Here is a 20,695-nt window from a genome sequence, read left to right as displayed (position 1 = left end):
TTTCTCCGGTCTTCATGCATTGGCTGTCTCTGTAGCGTGCGTGTATTGGCTGACTTCTGCTTGCTTCTGTATCCATTCCAGTTAAAATGTTGCTTCTTATGGGAAACCTTTTGCGATCCCCTCTCCCTCAGGCCACCACCACCCTTAGTTGTATTCCTGGAAGAGTATTCATCATATAATTGCTTGTTTACTTTTGTCTTGTTTGATATCCCGCTAGATTCCGTGAGGTGAGTGAATGCATATGTAGCTCACTCAAGTGTGTTTGTGAAGTTTTATATTCCATGCAGTCTGTCCTCAATGTCCTGAAAGTTAAGTTTTAGAACATGAGGTAGTCTGTGCATTGAGGTACCTTCTGAGATCTTTTAGGTCCCTTTTTAGAAGTTGTTTTATTTTTTATTATGAGCTATTCAACTTTACAGGAAAAAAAAATTCAATGAACTGTAAACCTTATATTGTCTTCCTTTAAAGATGTCTGTCTGTAATTACTTGGCCCAGTGAAGACACAGAGGTTCTGAATTGCTGCTGTTATTAAACTCTGGGATGGATCAGGGAATCTGTGATTTAAGAAAAAGAATCAGTCTTTTTCAGTTAAAATATCAGGGGAAGTGTGCATTTAATCTCTCATGTATATTGTCTTGATAAACCCTTTTTGATTGACCAGTTTTTTCTTTTAAACATGCAATGACAAAACAGTAAAATGTATATCCTGACGTTTGTCCATCGGTGTTTCTCACTGAGTATATAAATATTTCCCTAGTTTATTCTGATTTCAGTAGTTTACATACTTTTCCTTACCTTTACTTCCTAATTTCCATGTGCTTGTGTAATGATGCTTATTATGTCTTTTTTTTTTTTACTGAATTTATTGTATTATAGGCTTTTTGATATCCCTGTCCAGATGGACTGTTGTTAGTTTTCCCAGTTTTTGCTGTTGCATAATGAAATTTGATGTTCTCAATTTTGCTCATGATATTTTTCAGCTCTGCCATTGTCATTTTAGTCAATTTCTCATTTTACTGTTTTTGTATAAATAGTATTTTAAAAACTTCTTTTAAGGTATGAAATAAAACCTAATGTTTTCATTTTTAGTGAAATGGAATTCACATTAAATCTGTTTTTTTAAAGGGTACAAATCGGTGGTTTTAATATATTTACAAGGTTGGCAACCATTGCCACTATCAAATTAGAGACATTTTCATTAAACCAAAAAGAAGCCATATACTCAATTGGAGTCATTCCTCATTCCTCTTTGTCCCCAGCCCCTGGCAACCAGTAATCCACTTTGTCTGTCTTTTCTGCCTATTTTGGACATTTCGTATAAATGAAATTACCTAATATATGGTCTTTTGTGTCTTGACTTTCTTCATTTAGCACTGTTTTCAAGGTTCATCCGTGCTGTTGCATGTATTAGTACTTTGTAGCTTCATCCTATTTATACTAAATTTTGTTTATCCACTCTTTCATTGGTGAACATTTGGATTGTTTCCATTTTGGGGGTATTATGAGTAATGCTGCTGTGAACATTTGTTTGCAAGTTTTTCTGTGAGCATGTGTTTTCGCTTCCCTTGGATATGCACCTAGGAGAGTAATTTTGGGTATAGCTGACTCTAACTCTTCGAACTACCAAACTGTCTAGTAATTTTCATGATAATTTTTACTTAGACAATTTGGTAGGAGAATGAAGATTGCTATTCTAGTATTCAGTATTTCCTTCCTGTAAGAATTGACTTATTATCATGTTCTTATAAAGAAAATTTCATAGACTTGTTTATTGAATGTCTTTGTAAATGTCTCCATTAAATGTACAGTGTCCTACCTAAGGATGAAGTTAGTTGTCATGTTTTATACAGATTCTTTAGTTTTCCTCATTTTCAGACTGAAGGATCTGTTCATATTCCATTGGACCATACACATGCGTAAGTTTTCATAGAGTCTGTCTTTTAATTATTAATCTGTTCTCATTGTTGGATTGCTTCTCTTGCAGGGTTTTGACTCTGGGAGGAGGGCTGCCTTATTTGGAGCACCTTAATCTCTCTGGTTGTCTTACTGTAACTGGTGCAGGCCTGCAGGACTTGGTGTCAGCGTGTCCTTCTCTAAATGATGAATACTTTTACTACTGTGACAACATTAACGGTAATGCCTTTTTTAACAATGAGATAATTTTGGAGGAGTTGATTTAGCACTTTTTAACAGTTTTGATAATTCTTAGGATTTCTGTTGTGTTTTCTAGATTTCTAATTACCACACATTTTTGTAATTTCAGATTTAGTCCTTTTCTAAACGTGAGCTTTTCTTATGGAGAGAGATTTCAGCTATCCATTCTACCAGATTTTAGAAATATGTAATAGTTTAATCAATCCAGAGGGGCAAGTTTTTGTAGAATTATTACAGTTCTTATAAAATTTTGGGAGTTTCTTCTAGTGAAAGAGCACTCGTCAATGGTAGAGAGGTACTGACATTGCAGATAACACCCAGTTCTTAGGGGTGACAGTTTTCTTGTAGGGCAAGAAAGCTTCATGGTACAGTAGAAAAAGGAGGACTCAGGTGATGTGAGCTCCTCAGGTACCCTGAGTCTGGTTCCAGATAAACCTCTTGGAAGATGGAGGAGGATGGTGAGTGTGGTAATGGGGAGAGACTAAAATCCCTATAGTAGTTTGGAGACAGAGTCCTGCACTTTCCTTTAACATCATCAGGTAAATATTTCTTGATGTTTTGTTTCGTTTTGTTTTTTTAAGCCTATTCCTACCCTGCAGAGGGACTGTTTAATGTGCTTTTTCAAAGTACATTCACTGCCCTGTGGGTCATCTGGTAATCGCTGGTGGACACTGCAATTCAGAAGCAAATCAGCCTCCTGTATTTCTAACTTGGAAAAGTTTACATGGTTCAGATTCTGCTATGTCTTTTTACATCATATATTGTTATTTTTGAGAGTCCAATTTCATCTTAAGATCATGGGAATATCAACTGAGTTTCTCTCAGGCAGGAAACTGGACTGAGGCCAGGAAGACTAGAGGAATGGTATCTTCTTGAACGGCGGAGAATCAGCACATCTGCTGTTTCTCAGAGATGAGGTGTTTCTTAAAATACATATGAAGAGACAGGAGCTAGCACCTCTTTTGTTTCTGGAATCACATTGGTGACACAGGAGATGACCCCCTGTGTTCTGGAAATAGCAGCTCTAAGTTGGAGCATTTCTCTGTTCTCCATTGCCTTTGGGGTATGATAAGAAATGGTGAAAGTGAATGTCATGTTGGTTGCAACCTAAGTGCATGGAGGAAAGTGTGAGTGCTGTGGTGGCGCATTTGCTTCTTCAGGAGTTTGGAAGAGTTTTACTTATTTTTTTTTTTGTATAGTTACGTCATTGTAGTTTCACCATTGTACTTACAAAGGCTTATATATTATGAGAAGTAATCAATAAACAATTATTTTTTGTAGGAAAAATATCTTATTGGTAGGTTACATTTGATTTGTCTACATTGATTTCAGCATAGGTTATACTTACGGGAATAAATCTTCGAACCTAATTTGTTATACTTATTTTGGGGTATATAGATATTATTGGGATGGTTGGGAGATTGGGTTTCACTTCATTTTTATGACCTGCCTGCTTCTTTTGCATGTATAATTTTAAAAACTTGTTAGTATGTTATAAATTCTTTCATTTTGACCTATTTTGAATATATAAATATTAAAGTGTTCCAGAGGAGCTGCTATGTTCCTTTTGTTGAATGTTTGTTGAGATTTTTTTTTTTTTATAAAATGAGTGGTAATTTTCAATAAGCCAATTTTAATGAACATATCTGTCTTTAAAGGGTTTGAAACAAAATAGACAGTGTTTGTATAATCGAATACCAAGTCTCCTTTTACAGCTTCTTAAAGCATGATTTGGGGGTAATGAAATCCTTTAAAATTTACAGGGTGACTTGTCATATGAACTTTATAATATGTTCCAGAGTTCCAGCCAGTTGCTCTTAAAGCAGTACTCCGATAACAGTCTTTTCTTTAAAGGACATTTTGACAACCTAGAAAGTGTTAAATAAAGTTGTGTTGTTTCCAGTTTTGTAAGATGACATGGGATTGATCCAGTATCTTTCATTACAGTTCAGCTTATATAGTAAATATTTAGTGACTGTGTAATGGCTCTCTGTTTATTATTATTTTTATTAGTTTTGAAAGTAGCCAGTATTTTTATACGTGTTCTTAGACTAATAGGGGGCATATTCAGGTGACACATTTTATTTTGATATTTGAGAATAACACAGTGAAAATTCATTTTGTCAAAAGAGTTTATTTACATAGTTAACCCAGGTTACTACTAAAAGAAGTAAATACTGATAAATAATGTTCATTAAATAAGTGATATATGAAGCAAAATTTTCTGTTTCCTAAGCAGTAGCAGAGATTTTGGAGAAGATAAATTAATTATCATTGTCTCCTGTGAGCAAGACACTGTACTAAGCATTGACATAAAATGACATTTTTGTTCTTCTGAATGATTCTTCGTGACATTTAAACTTGTTCTTTGATTGACAAAATAGTTAAGATTTAAGTATAAAGAAGACTTCTTAGCCATGACATTTAAAAAATTCTTTGTTGTTTAAGAAGCGGTAGATGGAATTGCATAATTTTAGAGCTCTGAAGAACGTTTGAACAATGATAGCACATAGACTTTTTGTCCTGATTTGCATTTCATGTCTGTTTATGAATTAAGAGAGATTAGCTCATAGTAGGTGATACAGTCTCAGATGATTTGCTCTCTTATATTTCTAATTTAAGTTAAAAGGAATTTTAAAGGTAAGTGAAGGTAAGTGCAGATATACAACATAAATAATGTGCTTAAAATCTAAGAAAAACAAATAATTCAGTAATAAAACTTTGGGAAGATAACAATAGCTAACATTATAGCTCTTGTTTTCTAATATTTTTAAAGAACGTTTTATGAAATTTATTTTTACCATGCATTTAAATATTATATTTGATGATTATGCAGATGTTATTTTTCTATTTATTATTCTCTACTGTAACTAAGACCTCATGTATTATAACCATCGGGTTTTTTAATCTCATATCAAGATCGGTATTTACTGGTGATAAGTCCAGTGTTTACCTTTTGAAATCCATGTCTATGTAAGTGCATCTAGAGATCCTTGGCAACCCAGCATATCTTAGTCATATCTCTTTCTAATTCTACCTCGCTTTTTCTGTGGCCTGTTTATTCTATTGTCCATTTATTCCCTTTTCTGAACAGTTCTCCTGTTGATACTGGAGCATCTTAACTGTTAACATTGCTTATGACTTCCATGCTTTGGAAATTGCTGTTCACCCCTGTTTCCAACAGTATGAAACTAACTTAAAAATAGTGGTTATCTTTACCTTTGCTTTGCTGTAGGCTTTCAACAAAATAAAATCCATTCATGGATGAATCCACTTTAATGAATTATTAGGATCAGTCACCTGGAACGTCATTGACCTTTCAATGGGATTGTAGTTTTGAGGTAGTGTTATAGTTATTGGCTAAGTACAGTTACAGCCTTAGACTTCCGTTGAAACTCAGACAGATATCCTAGTATGTGTTTGTGAAAGGGAGCCCATTTTATATCAGTAGGAGCAGTAACTTTGTGACGAATAAGGAGAGACTGACAGGTATCAGGATAGGGTTATTTTCTACCTCACGTAGGGCACATGCTTTCATTCCTGCCTTTTCCTTCCTCTGTTAGCCCTACTGCCATCCCTGAGACTTTGAGAACAAAGAGTGACTCAGGTCTCCAGAGTGAACACTGAGGACCCTGGGCCTCTGTTTTTGGAGGAGAATGATGAAAAACTGTGTGGTATAGGCATTCCTTGAAGATATTACAAGTTTGGTTCCAGAGCACCATAATAAAGGAACAATGCAATAAAGTGAGCCACGTGAATATTTTGGTTTCCCGGTGTATGTAAAAGTTACGTCAGCACTATACTGTAGTCTTGTTAAGTGCAATAGCTTTATGTTTAAAAAAGCAGTGTATGTAATTTAAAATACTTCGATGCTAAAACATGCTAGCTATCATGAGCCTTTAGAATAGTCATGGTAGTACATCAGAGATCACTGACCACAGATCACTGACCGTAACAAATATAATAATAATGAAAAAGCTTGAAATATTGTGAGAATTACCAAAATGTGACACAGAGACAAGAAGGGAGCAAATGCTGTTGGAAATAGTGCCAGTAGACTAGCTCAGTGCAGGGTGGCCACAGACTTTTAGTTTGTGAAAAATGCAGTATCTGCAAAGTGCAGTAAAGCAGATCACAATTAAATGGAATATACCTCTGTTTGGAAAAATACGAATCTTTTGAGTGGCGTGCTTGATCCACTTGGCTCCCATGAGCTCCCTTTTATTTTCTCTCTTGCAAACCAGTAGGTACTTTATTTCCTTGCTTTCAGCCATCGCTTAGGACTTTTTCCTAGGCCACTTTTGATTTCAGTATAAATTTTCTTCCTTACCTTTCTGTCCGTTTAAAGAAAATAAGAGTATCGACATTTTGAAGTATTATAGGGAGTTTCATTTTGGAATACTGCACTGAAGTCTCCATGTCTCTTTCCTCGTATTTCTCCCTTTCAGAAAAGTTAGAATACAATTATATGCTGAGAAAATGATAGGTATGTTTTTGTAAAAGCCGCCAGTGTAAGCATTCCGTCACAGGGGCTGATTCAGGGCAGGGCAGTGGTAGTGAGGCAGGGCCTTGGGTCTCGGAGAAAGGTGCCCTTTGGTGACTGGCAGGCCGAGCAGTGACCAGAGTAAGCGGGGAGGAAAGCGGACTCAGAAAGGAAGGTGGGGAGTATCAATTAAAGCTGAAAATGTGTTCAAAGGGAATACCTGGTCAAAGGTCATCAGTGCGAGAAGATTTGCAAGCCACAGGATTCCTTCCCAGGGCATTTCTAATATCTGATAACACAGACTAAGAGATTTCATTTTGATTCTGTGATTAAGATTACTAGTGTTGTGTCTTATTTTAAGAGAAAATAATCTTAACAAAAGTGCTGCTTTGTGATTTTTAAGTTTCTACACATTCAACTTTTTGTTTTAAAACAACACATTTTCATTTTGATTAAGTAAAAAATAGGCTTTGTGGTAATTCAGTTTTATATTTGAAATGATTTTAGACTTAAAATTATGGACAATTTTAAACATATAAATGTAATAATACACTGAAGCCTGTGTATCATTGGCTTCAGCAATTATACACCTGAGCCCAGTCCTTTTTGATATACCATTGTGCATTCCCTTACTTGCTCCCTATATCCAAGACATAATATTTTAAAAATTAAACATAAGTATTTGGAGATAAGTGAAATCGTAAGCTATCGCAGTGTCACTATGGTTGTAAAGCCCGTTTGTTTCTTTTCCTAAAGGTACATTATTATTTTCATAGTGAGCTATATGATTGCTTTACTTCTTTGTATATCCTAAGAAATTAACCTTTCATATTTTATATATTGCCATTTCAAGAATACAAAGAATAGTTAAATTCTGGGAAATAGGTGTGTTCTGGGTGTTGGTTTGCAAGTGGTTATTTTCTTAGGTTGGTGTTAGCATAGTCGCCTTCTTTTGCAGTGGTTTGGTACTTCAAAAAACAAAATGAAACTAATTTAGCATATTCTTCTGAGTTAAAGTCTTGGTATCATCCCAGAGTACTATGATTTTTCAGTTTTAATCCTTTTTATAAAATGTTATTTTCTACAATAAAATTATATTTCATGTATTTTTATGGTCCTTAGTATTACAAATGTGAGTATTTTGGTTCTAATTGATGAGTAAGGAACTAATTAACTTTGTTCATGGTGCAGACATACTGAGAGGCTTCAATATAGTTAAAATGTCTTTTTCCACATTTGCTTGCCTTTATGAAAACTATGATTCATTCAGAGTACTTAGCATTTGAATATGTGCCATGCTGTCTCTTTGACACTTTCTAATTCTCAGCTGCGTTCCCTAATGCATCTTGTAGTTTAGTGTCTTGAGTTGCATAATGTGATTGGAATAAAATGTCAGTTATTCCACAGATGTTTTATTGCTTTCTTTGTAATTGAATCACAATTTTTATTATGTTTTAGATGTGTTTTTAATTATTTATTCATTGCATACTTAATTCTGGAAAATAATTTAACCATAGCACATGATTTATTTTGGGGAACAGATGTTAAATAACATGGCAAACATGTTAAGGCTAGATCTACATAGTTTATTTTTAACAGATATTTTGAATATAGTATTTATTATAATTTCTGAATAGTGGATTCTTTAGCTTATCTGTTACAGATGAGGTTGTTTTTGCCTTAATACTGTTTCTGGGAAGGATGTTCATTGTGTAAGAGATCCATTGTTCACTTAGCCTGGCAGTCTTGCTTCTGTGGGTTATCTCACCTTGGGTTTTTTATTTTGTAGGATTATTGCCAACAAAATTATTTCTTTTCCTTCTTCTTTTTCATGTACCTGTGTTAGTTAAAGTTAAACTGCTTTTGGTGACTCTTGTGCTGAATAATTTTTTATACACACACAGATATTTCATTTCTATGGTATAAATGTATTACCAGTAACAATAACCAGTGTTGTACAGCTCTTTACTGGCAAGCTTACTTTCATGTAATGAGGATTTCCTCCTTTCACACTTCTCTGTTTTCATGCAGGTCCACGTGCTGACACCGCCAGCGGATGCCAGAACCTGCAGTGTGGTTTTCGAGCCTGCTGCCGCTCTGGCGAATGACCCTTGACTTCTGACCCCTGTCTACTTCATTTAGCTGAGCAGGCTTCCTTTCATGCACTTTACTTATAGCACATTTCTTGTGTTAACCATCCCTTTTTTGAGTGTGACTTGTTTTGGCCCCATTTCTTACAGCCTCAGAAATCTTAATTTACCAGTGAATTGTACAGTGTTGTTTCTCTTTGCAAATCGTACTTTTGTTTTAGAAAGGGATTAGATCTTTTCATAGGGTGAGAACAGTTTTATCAGATTTCTTTCAAATTGAATACTTTGAAAAAAATTGTCACTAATGCCATACCATTTAAAGTTTTTTTTACATTATTTTGAGTTTTGAAGTCAATGGGTAATTGGTTCTCTTTATATAGATAAACACTGTACCAAGCTTGCAAATCTTTTCATACGTACATTTCTGAAGTTTTATTTTCAGAGACTGCACGTTTTGGAAACCAGTCTCTTTTCCATAATGTTTCCTTTAATTTGAACAGTTCCCAGAGGGCCAATTCAAACATACCCACATGTAAGATTCTCTTAAGATTGTGAAATAAATTGGCTTCCTGGTGTCGGCTCCTTGAGCCGGCACAGCACCAGTGTCTTTGTACTTCCTTTCTTCAGAGACCCCAGTCCCCACCACTGTCTGAAAACGTGTTACATTTGGGAGGGGTTTTTGAAAGTCCCACAGTCATTTGAAGAAATATATAAATAAAATCTTCTTTGAGGACTTTACCAAGTAATCTCTTCTGTGTTATGATTGTGTTATAAATCTCAGTCCAGAGTTGCTTTACTGTGAAATAGGACAACTGGGTCTTTTGAACTCCCTTGAAATCAGTGACCCTGACAAATAAGTAGTTTTGGACAGATACCTGATTTTGTTGAGCTGAATTGTCTCTTTGAAATTAATTGTGCGGTAGTCGAAATTCAGATTCGTAGGCTTATCCTTGCTGCGTGAAATGACAGTTGGAATGGAGACCAGAAAGGCACATGACTGAAGTTTACGTCATGCTGTGTGTAGTATTATATCAGCAGCATACCATCTTATTTTTATAAATACCTATAAGGCTGCAGAAGAGAAGGTAATCTTGCAGTCATGTTTCTTGTGGTCCCAAGTATTTTTTTGTTTCATTGAGGAAGAGAAGGAGTAGGAAAGGGACCAACTAGAGGTGGGCAGAGTCCAGTTCAGACGAAGGGGAAACTGCTTTACACAGAGTTGTCTAAAATGAAGGAAGAATTAGTTGAAAAGGATATAAATCAGAAGTCACTCTGCTTTTCAGCTTACTGTTTGAACTAAACACTCCGAGAGAAGATCACCTGTAAGAAAGGATATCTAATGACTCTGAAGTTCCACTTTCCTCTAAGGGTTCTGTGATTTTGACTCCATTGCTGTTAGCATTTGTGAAACGTTAAGATGGAGCCCCTGTAGTTTCTTGTACGTAGGGTGGGGCAGCTGAATGATCAGACCATCTTATCCTTTGAGTGTGCCTCTCTTAGCTTATTTAGTCCTCACGCCTCTTGTGGCAACACTGCACCTAGCTGCCTCCTTGGAAAGTCTGATTCCCTTCCAGAACTTGAGAGGACATCTGGGTTTTAGTGAACACCTACAGGGTCAGAAGTTTTATTTTGTAGGTTGAGTGTTCTATGGTTACTGTATTTTTATTTCCTTAAGTGTTTAATAAAGTTTGTTTGAAAAGTTGACATTAGGGACTGTTTAAAGAAAACAAGTCTTCAGGGGTGGGTCTCATCAAATTGCATGAAATCAGTCATCTGTAACTATAGTCGTGAATCACCACAGGAGGACTTAAGGTTATCCCCCATGTAATCAGAGGACTGTCATATTCGGGGAGTAAAAGTTTTGATAATACTTACGGAAAAAATCATGATTAAATGGTATTTGGGGACTTGACTTAAATGTTATTGTTTATAAGGTAATTAATTTGAGCAACTGGTTTTCCAGGAGTTTCAGGTAATTGAGGGGCTCCCCTTTCTCTTTGTCCTGTGCTGCTTGATGTTCCGTTCCGTCGCTCAGTCGTGTCCAACTCTTTGCGACCCCGTGGACTGTAGCCTACCAGGTTTCTCCATCCATGGAATTCTCCAGGCAAGAATACTGGAGTGGGTTACCATTTCCTTCTCGAGGGGATCTTCCCGACCGAGGGATCGAACCCTCTCCCGCATTGGAGGCAGACGCTTTAACCTCTGAGCCACCAGGGAAGTCCTACCAAAGGATAAAACCCATTGCAGTCCCTGTTTAGAAAACCATTAAACAGGACTTGGCAGTCTTGAGCCAAACTGACTACAGTATATGAACACATTGTCATATGGAAACTCACTGTTTTCCTGTCACCTCCTGACCTGTTCCATGGGAAGATAGCTTAACCTGCATTTAATTTTTAAATAGCACTGCTATTTCATTATTGAGGATAATTAATGCTTTAAAATTTCTTCTAAGTTTATTTTTTATTAAAATATAGTTGACGTACAGTGTTGTTTCAAGTGTACTGCGTGATAACCTGACACCTATTTATTATATAACAGGGTTTGTACCTCTTATTCCCCTTTCTCTATTACCTCCCACTCCCTTCCCATAGCCACTGGTTTGTTTTCTATATTTATGGGAGACTTCTTTTCTTTTTTAGATTCCACATATAAGTAAAATCATGCCATGTTTTTTTTTCTCTCTCTCTGACATATTTTACTTAATATCCTCTAGACCCATCCGTGTTGTTTCAAGTGGCAAGATTTTTTTATGGCTAAGAAGTATTCCATACGCACGCACACGCACGCACGCACATCATACCTTCTTTATCCATAGATCTTTCCATCGACTCAGGTTGTTTTGATACCATGGTTATTGTAAATAATGTAGCAGTGAACACTGAGTGCATTTAACTTTTCAAATGAGCGTTTTTGTTTTCTTTGGGTAAATACTCAGAAGTGAAACGGCTAATTCTTTTTTATTTGAGAATCCTCCATACTGTTTTCCATAGGGGCTACATTAATGTACAGTCCCACCAGCAGTGCATGAGGGTTCTCTTCCCCCCACATTTTAACCAACACTTGTTATTTATTGTCTTTTTGTTAGTAGCTATTCTGGCTGGTTTGAAGTGGTATCTGATTGTGGTTTCGATTTGCATTTTCCTAGTCACGATGTTGAGCGTATTTTCATGTATCTGTTGGCTGTCTGTATATCTTTGAAAAAATATCTATTCAGGTTCATTGACCATTTTTATTTAAAGATATATTTTTTTTTGATGTGGACCATTTTTAAAGTTTTTATTGAATTTGTTACAGTATTGCTTCGAATTTATGTTTTTTTTTGCCCACAAGGTATGTGAGATCTTACCTGGGGTCAAACCGGCACTCTGTGCATTAGAAGGCAAAATCTTAACCACTGGACTGCCAGGGAAGTCAACTACTGACCATTTTTTAATCTGGTTTGTTTTTTTGATGTGGAGTTGTATGAGTTGTTTGTATGTTTTGGATATTAACCCTTTGTCAAGTATATCATTTTGCAAATATCTTCTTTCATTCCGTAGGCAGCCCTTTTGTTTTGTTGAGAGTTTTTTTTTTTCCCCCTCTGTGTAAAAAGCTCATTAGTTTGATGCAGCCCCATTTGCTTGTTTTTGCTTTTATTGTCCGTGCCTGAGGAGACATATCCAAGCTATTGGTAAGACCAGTATCAAAGAGCATACTGCCTATCTTTTCTTGTGAGAGTTTTATGGTTTTGGGTCTCAGGTTTAAGTCTTTAATCCATTTTGAGTTTATTTTGTATTTGTTGTGAGAAACTACTCCAATTTGATTATTTTTATAATATAGCTGTCCAGTTTTCAAAATATTGTTTATGAAAGAGGCTGTCCTTTCCCCGTTTGTATTCTTGCCACCTTTGTCAGATTGATTAACCATTTTAGTGTGAGTTTACTTCTGGACTCTGTTCCATTGATCTGTGTGTCTGTTTTTTATTAGGAAGCATGATACCTCCAGCTTTTTTGTTCTTTCTCAAGATTGTTTTGGCTGTTCAAGGTCTTTTGTGTTTACATTCAATTTTAGAATTACTTGTTCTAGTTTTGTGACAATTCTTTTGGTATTTTGATAGAGATAGCATTGAATCTGTAGATTGCCTTGAGTAGTATGGCCACTTTAACAATATCAATTCCTCCAATTCACAAGTACAGTGTATCTTTTCATTTGTGTTGTCTTTAGTTTCTTTCATCAGTGTCTTATGGGTTGTACTTGGGAAAGTACAAGCTTTCTACCTCTTTGGCTAGGTTTATTTGTAGGTTTTGTATTCTTTTTGATGCAGTTGTAAATGGGATTGTTTTCTTTATTTCTCTTTCTGATAGTTTGTTATTACCATATAGAAATGCAACAGATTTCTGGCCAGTTGGCCCTCCATATCTGTGGTTTCTGCACCTGCGGATACAACCAAGCACGGTTGGAGAATAATTCACAATCTGTGGTTGATTGGATACGTGGGTATAGAAGCTGCAAATGCATATGACAAACTGTAAAGAACTTGAACATCTGAAAATTTTGGTGTCCAAAAGAGGGTCCTGGAACCAATCTCCTGTGGAGACTAAAGAGCGACAAATATTAATTTTGAATCCTGCAACTGTGTGGAATTAATTTATTAGTTCAAATACTATTTTAGTGATGCTGTAAGGAGTTTCTATATACGGTATCATGTCATCTACAAGCAGTGACACTTTTACCTTTTCCTTTCCAATTTTTTTTTTTTTTTGTCTTAATGCTGTGACCAGGAGTTCCAGTAGTACATTGAATAAAAGTGGCAAGAGTGGGCACCCTTGTCTTGTTTTTTTTTTAATTTCTAAATTATGGAAGTATGATAACATTATTTTGCTAACAAAGGTCCGTCTAGTCAAGGCTATGGCTTTTCCAGTAGTCATGTATAGATGTGAGAGTTGGACTATAAAGAAAGCTGAGTGCCGAAGAATTGATGCTTTTGAACTGTGGTGTTGGAGAAGACTCTTGAGAGTCCCTTGGACTGCAAGGAGATCCAGCCAGTCTATCCTGAAGAAGATCAGTCCTGGGTGTTGATTGGAAGGACTGATGTTGAAGCTGAAACTCCAGTACTTTGGCCACCTGATGTGAAGAGCTGATTCATTTGAAAAGACCCTGATGCTGGGAAAGATTGAGGGCAGGAGGAGAAGGGGATGACAGAGGATGAGATGGTTGGATGGCATCACCGACTCGATGGACATGAGTTTGAGTAAACTCTGGGAGTTGGTGATGGACAGGGAGGCCTGGCGTGCTGCAGTTCATGGGGCTTCAAAGAGTCGGACATGACTGAGCGACTGAACTGAACTGGAAAATATGGGACAAAATTGCATATAGGTCCCCTGTAACTTATTTTTTAAAGTAGGTAAATTAAGATTTTTAGTTGGATTTTCAGTATCAAACTCCCCAAAATGAATAGAATGATTAGATATAAAAGGAGAAGGATATGGTAGACCTGAAAAGCACTGTGAACCAATTCAACATAATTAAGATTTAAACAGTTTTAACACAACAGCAGGATACAAATTCTGTTCAAGTTCCCATAGGTTATAAACCAGGAGACCCTGGAACATATCTAGGAATGAAAACAAGGAGCAAAAATTTCATGGTCTAACCAGGTATTGAAATCATAAGGAATCTTCTCACTGTAGAAATCAGTATCAAAAGACATTTGAAAATAACCCACATATTTTCAAGTGCAATGTGACATTTGCCAAGAGAGATATTTGACTTAGCTGTTGAAAGCTTCAAGAAGGTTTTAACCTTTAAAAGACTGAAAAAACAGGGTGATTGCAGAGAAGAAAGCATAGAATAAAGATTTCATAGACGAAAGCAAAGTCAACAGTGCTGCTGTTGAGAAATCCTGTTTTACATGTTTCTATTTTGTTTACCACTTTCCATGTCAGTACATATATTTAGTTCTTTTTTTTTTTTTTTTTAATATTACCCGACTTTTGCTTGGTTGATTTGGGATGTTAAAACAGAATGCCAGTATCTGGGTGGCTTAAATAGCATGTATTCCTGACATTTCTAGAGGCTGAGGAGTCCAGAGTCAAGATGTTGGCAGATCTGGTGTCTCACGGAGTCTCTCTCTGGTTTGTTGATAGACATCTCATTGTATCCATGCATGGTGAAGTAAACTCTCCTCTCCGTTCTCAGAGCACTAAATCCCAACTTGAGGGCTCTATCCTGAGTGCTCTATCACCTAATTACCTCTTTTTCTTAAATTGAAGTATAACTGATTTACAGTATTGTTAATTTCAGATGAATAGTATATTTTAGGTTTTTACAAGATAATATAGTTCTTTGTGCTGTACAGTAGGCCTTTGTTCTTCATTTGTTTTATATGTAGTAGGGTGTATCTGTTAATCTTGTATTCCTAATTTATCCCTCTCTCCCTTCCCCCTTTGTAACCATAAGTTTGGTTTCTGTGTCTGTGAGTCTGTTTCTGTTTTGTAAATAAGTTCATTTGTTTTATTTTTTAGATTCTACATATAAGTGATATGATATTTGTCTTTGGTTGACTCAGTATGATACAAATGCCAACATTTCATCCTTTTTTAATGACTGAGTAATATTCCATTGTATGCGTGTACTGCATCTTTTTTATCCATTCATATGTTGGTGGACATTTAGGTTGTTGCCAAGTCAGGGCTATTGTGAACAGTGCTGCTGTGAACATAAGTGGCCATGTATCTTTTCAAATTATAGAGTTTTCATCTCTTCTGGGGATTGCTGAATCATATGATAACTTTACTTTTTTATTTTTAAAGAACCTCTGTAGTAGCTTCACCAATTTATATCTTACATTGTAGGAGGGTTCCATATTTAAAGAACCTCTGTAGTAGCTTCACCAATTTATATCTTACAGTGTAGGAGGGTTCCATATTCTCCACAGCCTCTCCAGCATTAATTTATAGGCTTTTTGATGATGGCCATTCTGACCTGTGTGAGGTGATCCCTCATTGTAATTTTGATTTACATTTCTCTTACAACTAGAGATATTGAGCATCTCATCATGTACCTGTTTGTCATCTGTGTGTCTTTGAAGAAATCTTTGTCTTCTTTAGGTCTTCTGCCCACTTTTTGATTAGATTGGTTTTTTGATATTGAGCTGTATGAGCTATTTTGTAGATTTTAGAAATTAAGCCCTTGTCATTTACGCCGTTTGCAAATGATTTCTTCCAGTCCATAAGTTGTCTTTTTGTTTTGTTAATGGTTTCCTTTGTTGTGCAAAATCATAAGTTTGATTAGGTCCCATTTGTTTATCTTTTATTTCTTTTGTGTTGGGTGACTGATCTAAGAAAAAATTGCTATATGATTTAAATTAGAGAATGTTTTACCTTTTTTTCTTCTAGGAGTTTTATGGTGTCATGTCTTAGATTGAGTCTTTAAGCCATTTTGAGTTTATTTTTGTTTATGGTATGAGTATGTGTGCAAAATTCATTGACTTACATGATGCTAACCAGCTTTTCCAGCACCACTTGCTGAAGGGACTGTCTTTCTCCATTGTATATCCTTGCCTTCTTTGTTGAAGATCAGTTGTCCATAGGTGTGTGGGTTTATTTCTGGGCTCTGTTCTGTTCTGTTGATCTGTATGTGTGTTTTTGTGCCAATAACATGCTGTTTTGATTACTGTAGTTTTACAGTGTTGTCTGAAGTCTGGGAGGGCAGCTACTCCTGCTTTGTTTTTGTCCTCAGGATTGCTTTGGCAATCCTGTATCTTTTGAGGTTTCATATAAATTTTAGGATTATTTGTTCCAGTTCTGTGAAAAATGTCAAGGGTAATTTGATAGCGAGCACCTTAAATCTATAGATTGCTTTAGGTAGTATGGCTATTTTAACAATATTAATTCTATCCAAGAGCACAGGATATCTTACTGGCAAAGAAGAAGATCATTCTCAGTAGAAGGTGAGCCAAGTGCAAAAGCATAGAGCTATAAAGGTCATAGGAACTCTGAGTTGTCACAGTTGAATTTAGGGTCAGAGTGGCAGAGACAAGGCAGACTACTAAATAAAATTTGCACGTTTTGAAAATCATGATAATTTTATTTCATTATTTGCAAGTATTTTCTTTCCTCTGACAGAGAAGAGCACTTAAAAAAATATTCTCATATCTTAATTATAAATTTTACATGATATAAAACATACAGGGAAGTATTATCTGTTTCGTATAAGGGAGGCAACATAGATCCAGACAGACAAAACATTTTTGGGGTATGGGTGGACATACACAGCTAAAGCAAATTCAACATTAGGAGCGTCAATGTTATGTACTCCAGTGCTGTACACTGCTTCAATCAAAGGCTTCATCTCGGAGTATGGCATGTGAAGGGGGAATCCAGAGAACTGCAGGAAAACAAAACAACCAACATTTTAATCATTGCTGAATATGAAGTTTTCACTGTGTTTTTCCCCTAATTACATATGTACAGTTTTAAGTAGGAAGTCTTCCTTTTGGGTCTTCATTTATTTAGCTTTGTTTTTCTATTCAGCATTATAGAATATGGAGAGAGGCTAAGTGTTTTAATTGCTAACATCCTAACTTGACGTTTAAGATACCTGTTAGTCACCCAGCCACCCTCCACTGTTCCCTTCTTCCTCAGCCCCGAGTTTGCATAGAAAGAAACCCATGCAGTACCAGGAACCTAGGGTAGATTAACACATTCTTCCTGGCCTCTGTTCATCTACAGGAAAGAGGGTATGCAGTCTAGGAAACGCGTAAGGAATAATGGCATACAGATGTTCTCTGCTGCTTAGAGCAATGTGTGTCCATTTGTGAGCTCTTCCAGCCCGTGTGTGTCCGTATATGAGTGCTACCAGGAACTATTCCTGTGCTCCCATGAGGAAAACCAGTCTGTGGCTGATGCTGTCACATGGAGGAGGGCTGAGCGGGAAGACATGCAGACGTGGTATAGCCCCAATAGCTGCTCACCCCTAAAATTTACCCTAATAAGCCTATAGGTTGTTAATGTTTATACTTGTTTGAAATAAGTTTTCTGTTACTTGAAAGCATCCCAGCTGAAACCTAGCCTCAGAAGTTGAAGGGTACCTAGTTTTAGTCACTGAATAGAACTAAATGTCCAACTTGGGACCTTTCTGGTGGTCCCGTGGTTAAGAATGCGCCTGCCAATGCAGAGGACATGGGTTTGGTCCCTGGTCCGGGAGGATCCCACATGCTGTGGGGAGCTAAGCCCGTGCACCACAACTACTCAGCCCGCGTGCCTAGAGCCTGCGCTCCGCACGCAGAGAAACCACTGCGCTGAGAAGTGCACGCGTCGCAGCTGGAGTAGCCCTTGCTTGCTGCCGCGAGAGAAAGCTCGTGTGCAGCAACAAAGACGCAGCGCAGCCAGAAGTAAAATGAAACAGATTTAAAACGTCCAGCGCGGTTTCATACTGTTTGACCAACGAGGCTTGCTGTTTCAGTTTGCCCCTGCCTTCTAGGTTTTGGTATCCGGCTCTAGGGTACCAACACAGCACAACTGACGGTAGAGAATATATGTTGCCTAGTAAGGAGAATTTTTCTTAGCAACCAGAATAAAGTCATAGCCTTAAAAGTCTGCTCAAGAATGGTTGGCTTCACATTTATGCTCAGTTGAGTCTAACATGATTTAGCCAAACATTTTCATTTTCTGTAGTACTCTTGCGATTTTATAAAAGATATTTTTCACAGGATCCTCCTACCAAAAAATGGTGATATTTCCATTTCATAGGGACATTTTGCTATTTAATGGTGGGTTCATTCTTGAGCTTTGAACTTTTAATCACATTTTTTAGTCTCTGCTGCTTCATCTCTATAGTTTGGGAAGTAATCTAAGCGTTTTGATTCCAAAGCCCATCGTACCGAGCAGTCTCCAACTTAAAATGGACTGCTTACCCTGTAGTCTCCCAGCTGCTTGAGCAGTTCTGCCCTGTGGTCGTCCTCCACATCTTCTTGGTTCCTTTCTAAGAGTGGCAAGAAGTGACGCAGCGTGGAGGTGCAGTATCTGTTCCACCGGGTCAGATGGCGCGGCCGCCAGTCCATGATTTTTTCTTTCAGTATTTTTTCAATCCTGTTTATAAAAAAATAAGCTCCATTTTTTGGGGTGACTTTTCCCTTGTAAACAAAAGTACAAAAAAGTAGCATTTTGAAACTTTTAGAAGAAACAGATTCCCTCCCCGCCCCCCCCAGGAATTACTTGAGATCCACGCAACTTTATTTTAAATTTGGAGTTGAGAGTAAATTGGTGTTTTTTAGTAATAATATCATAAAAGGCTCCCTGTAATCTTGTTCAGTTTGACATGCACCTCTTCCCATGGCCTGAGACAGCAGAAAGGACACACAGGCATTGGAACTAGAAAGGTCTGGCTGGGCTCAGAAGACCCTTAAACACCTGACAAGTACGTGGACCTCTCTGAGCCTTGTGAAACTGGGAAAAATAAAAGTTCTGTTTTACAGGGTTCATGATAACGATTATGGGGCTCAAACAGGCTCTGAGCAGCCATCTATTAATCCCATGTGCTAGGTTTAGAAAGTTCACTGAACCACTGATGGGACAAAATGGGCCTATTTAAGCCAAGGATTGTGAGATTACTGCATGGGACCCGTGTGTAGTATGCTGCTGAACTCTAATCTGGGGGGAGGTTCCTGGAGAACTACCTATCACTGCCAGACTTCACTGCCCTGTGGCTCGCACTGTGCAGATGCCAGAGCCTTGGGATTTAGAGATCACATCGGAACTTTGTAAACACGAATTAAAGCTTAATTGGCATTCACAGTGATCCAGGCTGAGAACTGTTTGGTTTGACAGTAACACTCCTAGTGACAGATTGCATGTGGATTTACGGGTTATCACGTGACCTGTCTTGTAGTTCAGCTGCAGCCACCTTGTCTGTGTGCTGGTAAATAAGCTCTTCTGGCTATAAAAAAAAAATACAGTTGAGAAATTTTTAGGAATCAGTTACAGTTTAATAGCTATACATTCTTCTCTAATTTCTTTTAAATTATGAACTCTTCATTGAGTTAGGATAATATCACAGATGGCAGTATATCCAAGATCTACTTTTAAGTAAAGCATCACAAATAGATTACAGTGCTGTGTAGTTCTTTCTCAGTTTTATTACCCTTTCACAGAAGTAACCACGATCTGAATTTATTTTTTTAGCATTCTTTCATTCAACATGTATTGAAGACCTACTGTGTGTCAGGCACTTATACAGGTGAAGAGGATGTAACCCCCATGAACAGAATCCCTGCTTTTGTGGTATTTACATTATAGTCAGTGGAGACAGGCAAATTAGTGAAATGTGTTCTTGATTTAACTTCAGATATACATATCCCTAAACAGTATACTGTGTTGCTTTTCACTTTTCTAAACTTTAGTAATTTTATCCAGTGAACATATAATTTTCCCCTTTAACATATTTAGAGAGGATAGCAAATACGTATTTTCAGTGTGCTTAACTAAGATTCATAAATATTGATTCATTCGTGTAACTACTGTAAAATATTCCACTATATACCATAATTTACCCCTTCTGTCCTTCTAGTCCTTAGGCTTCTGCAAACAGTTCTCCTGTGAAAACTCTTACATTACCTTGTATCCATGAAGAATTTCTCTATGGTGATTTTTCTTAAAATGTCTTTTGGAAAGATTTGATCCACAGCAAGAAATACATTTTATATTACACATAAAGTTTGTATATATCTATAGCTTTCAAATTTAAAGTTTTAGTAAGTCAGTCTCAGGCTTACTATTTATAATCTACTAATGTCTGCTGCTGCTAAGTCACTTCAGTCGTGTCCGACTCTGTGTGACCCCATAGACGAAAGCCCACCAGGCTCCCCCGTCCCTGGGATTCTCCAGGCAAGAACACTGGAGTGGGTTGCCATTTCCTAGTACCCTCTAAATTAATGAGTCCCTCCTGGATCATGCCCTGAACTTTGATTTCATGTTTCAACATGAAA

General features: G+C 36.9%; 2 protein-coding genes across 9 annotated transcripts in view; one reads left to right on the top strand and one right to left on the bottom strand.

Moving 5' to 3' along the window:
* Positions 1-9,465, top strand: part of FBXL5 (F-box and leucine rich repeat protein 5) — a 57,225-nt gene extending 47,760 nt beyond the window's left edge. For all 7 annotated transcript variants that reach the window (XM_088836520.1, XM_088836518.1, XM_088836523.1 and 4 more), the window contains 2 exons: positions 1,985-2,133; positions 8,669-9,465. In XM_088836520.1, coding sequence (XP_088692646.1) covers positions 1,985-2,133; positions 8,669-8,745 — 226 coding nt within the window. In that variant the 3' untranslated portion in view covers positions 8,746-9,465. The remainder of the gene's footprint in view (positions 1-1,984; positions 2,134-8,668) is intronic.
* Positions 9,466-16,908: 7,443 nt separating this feature from the next.
* Positions 16,909-20,695, bottom strand: part of CC2D2A (coiled-coil and C2 domain containing 2A) — a 121,951-nt gene continuing 118,164 nt past the window's right edge. For both annotated transcript variants that reach the window (XM_088836515.1, XM_088836517.1), the window contains 3 exons: positions 19,589-19,647; positions 18,626-18,800; positions 16,909-17,097 (listed from right to left, as the gene is read on the bottom strand). In XM_088836515.1, the coding sequence (XP_088692641.1) occupies positions 16,909-17,097; positions 18,626-18,800; positions 19,589-19,647 (423 nt within the window). The remainder of the gene's footprint in view (positions 17,098-18,625; positions 18,801-19,588; positions 19,648-20,695) is intronic.

This window comes from Moschus berezovskii, chromosome 5 (assembly GCF_049115385.1).
Source record: "Moschus berezovskii isolate FMDL1 chromosome 5, NW_MosBer_1.0, whole genome shotgun sequence".
Classification (NCBI taxonomy): domain Eukaryota; kingdom Metazoa; phylum Chordata; class Mammalia; order Artiodactyla; family Moschidae; genus Moschus; species Moschus berezovskii.
The sequence above is the reverse complement of the archived record's forward strand: the minus strand, read 5'-3'. Positions and strand labels throughout refer to the sequence as shown.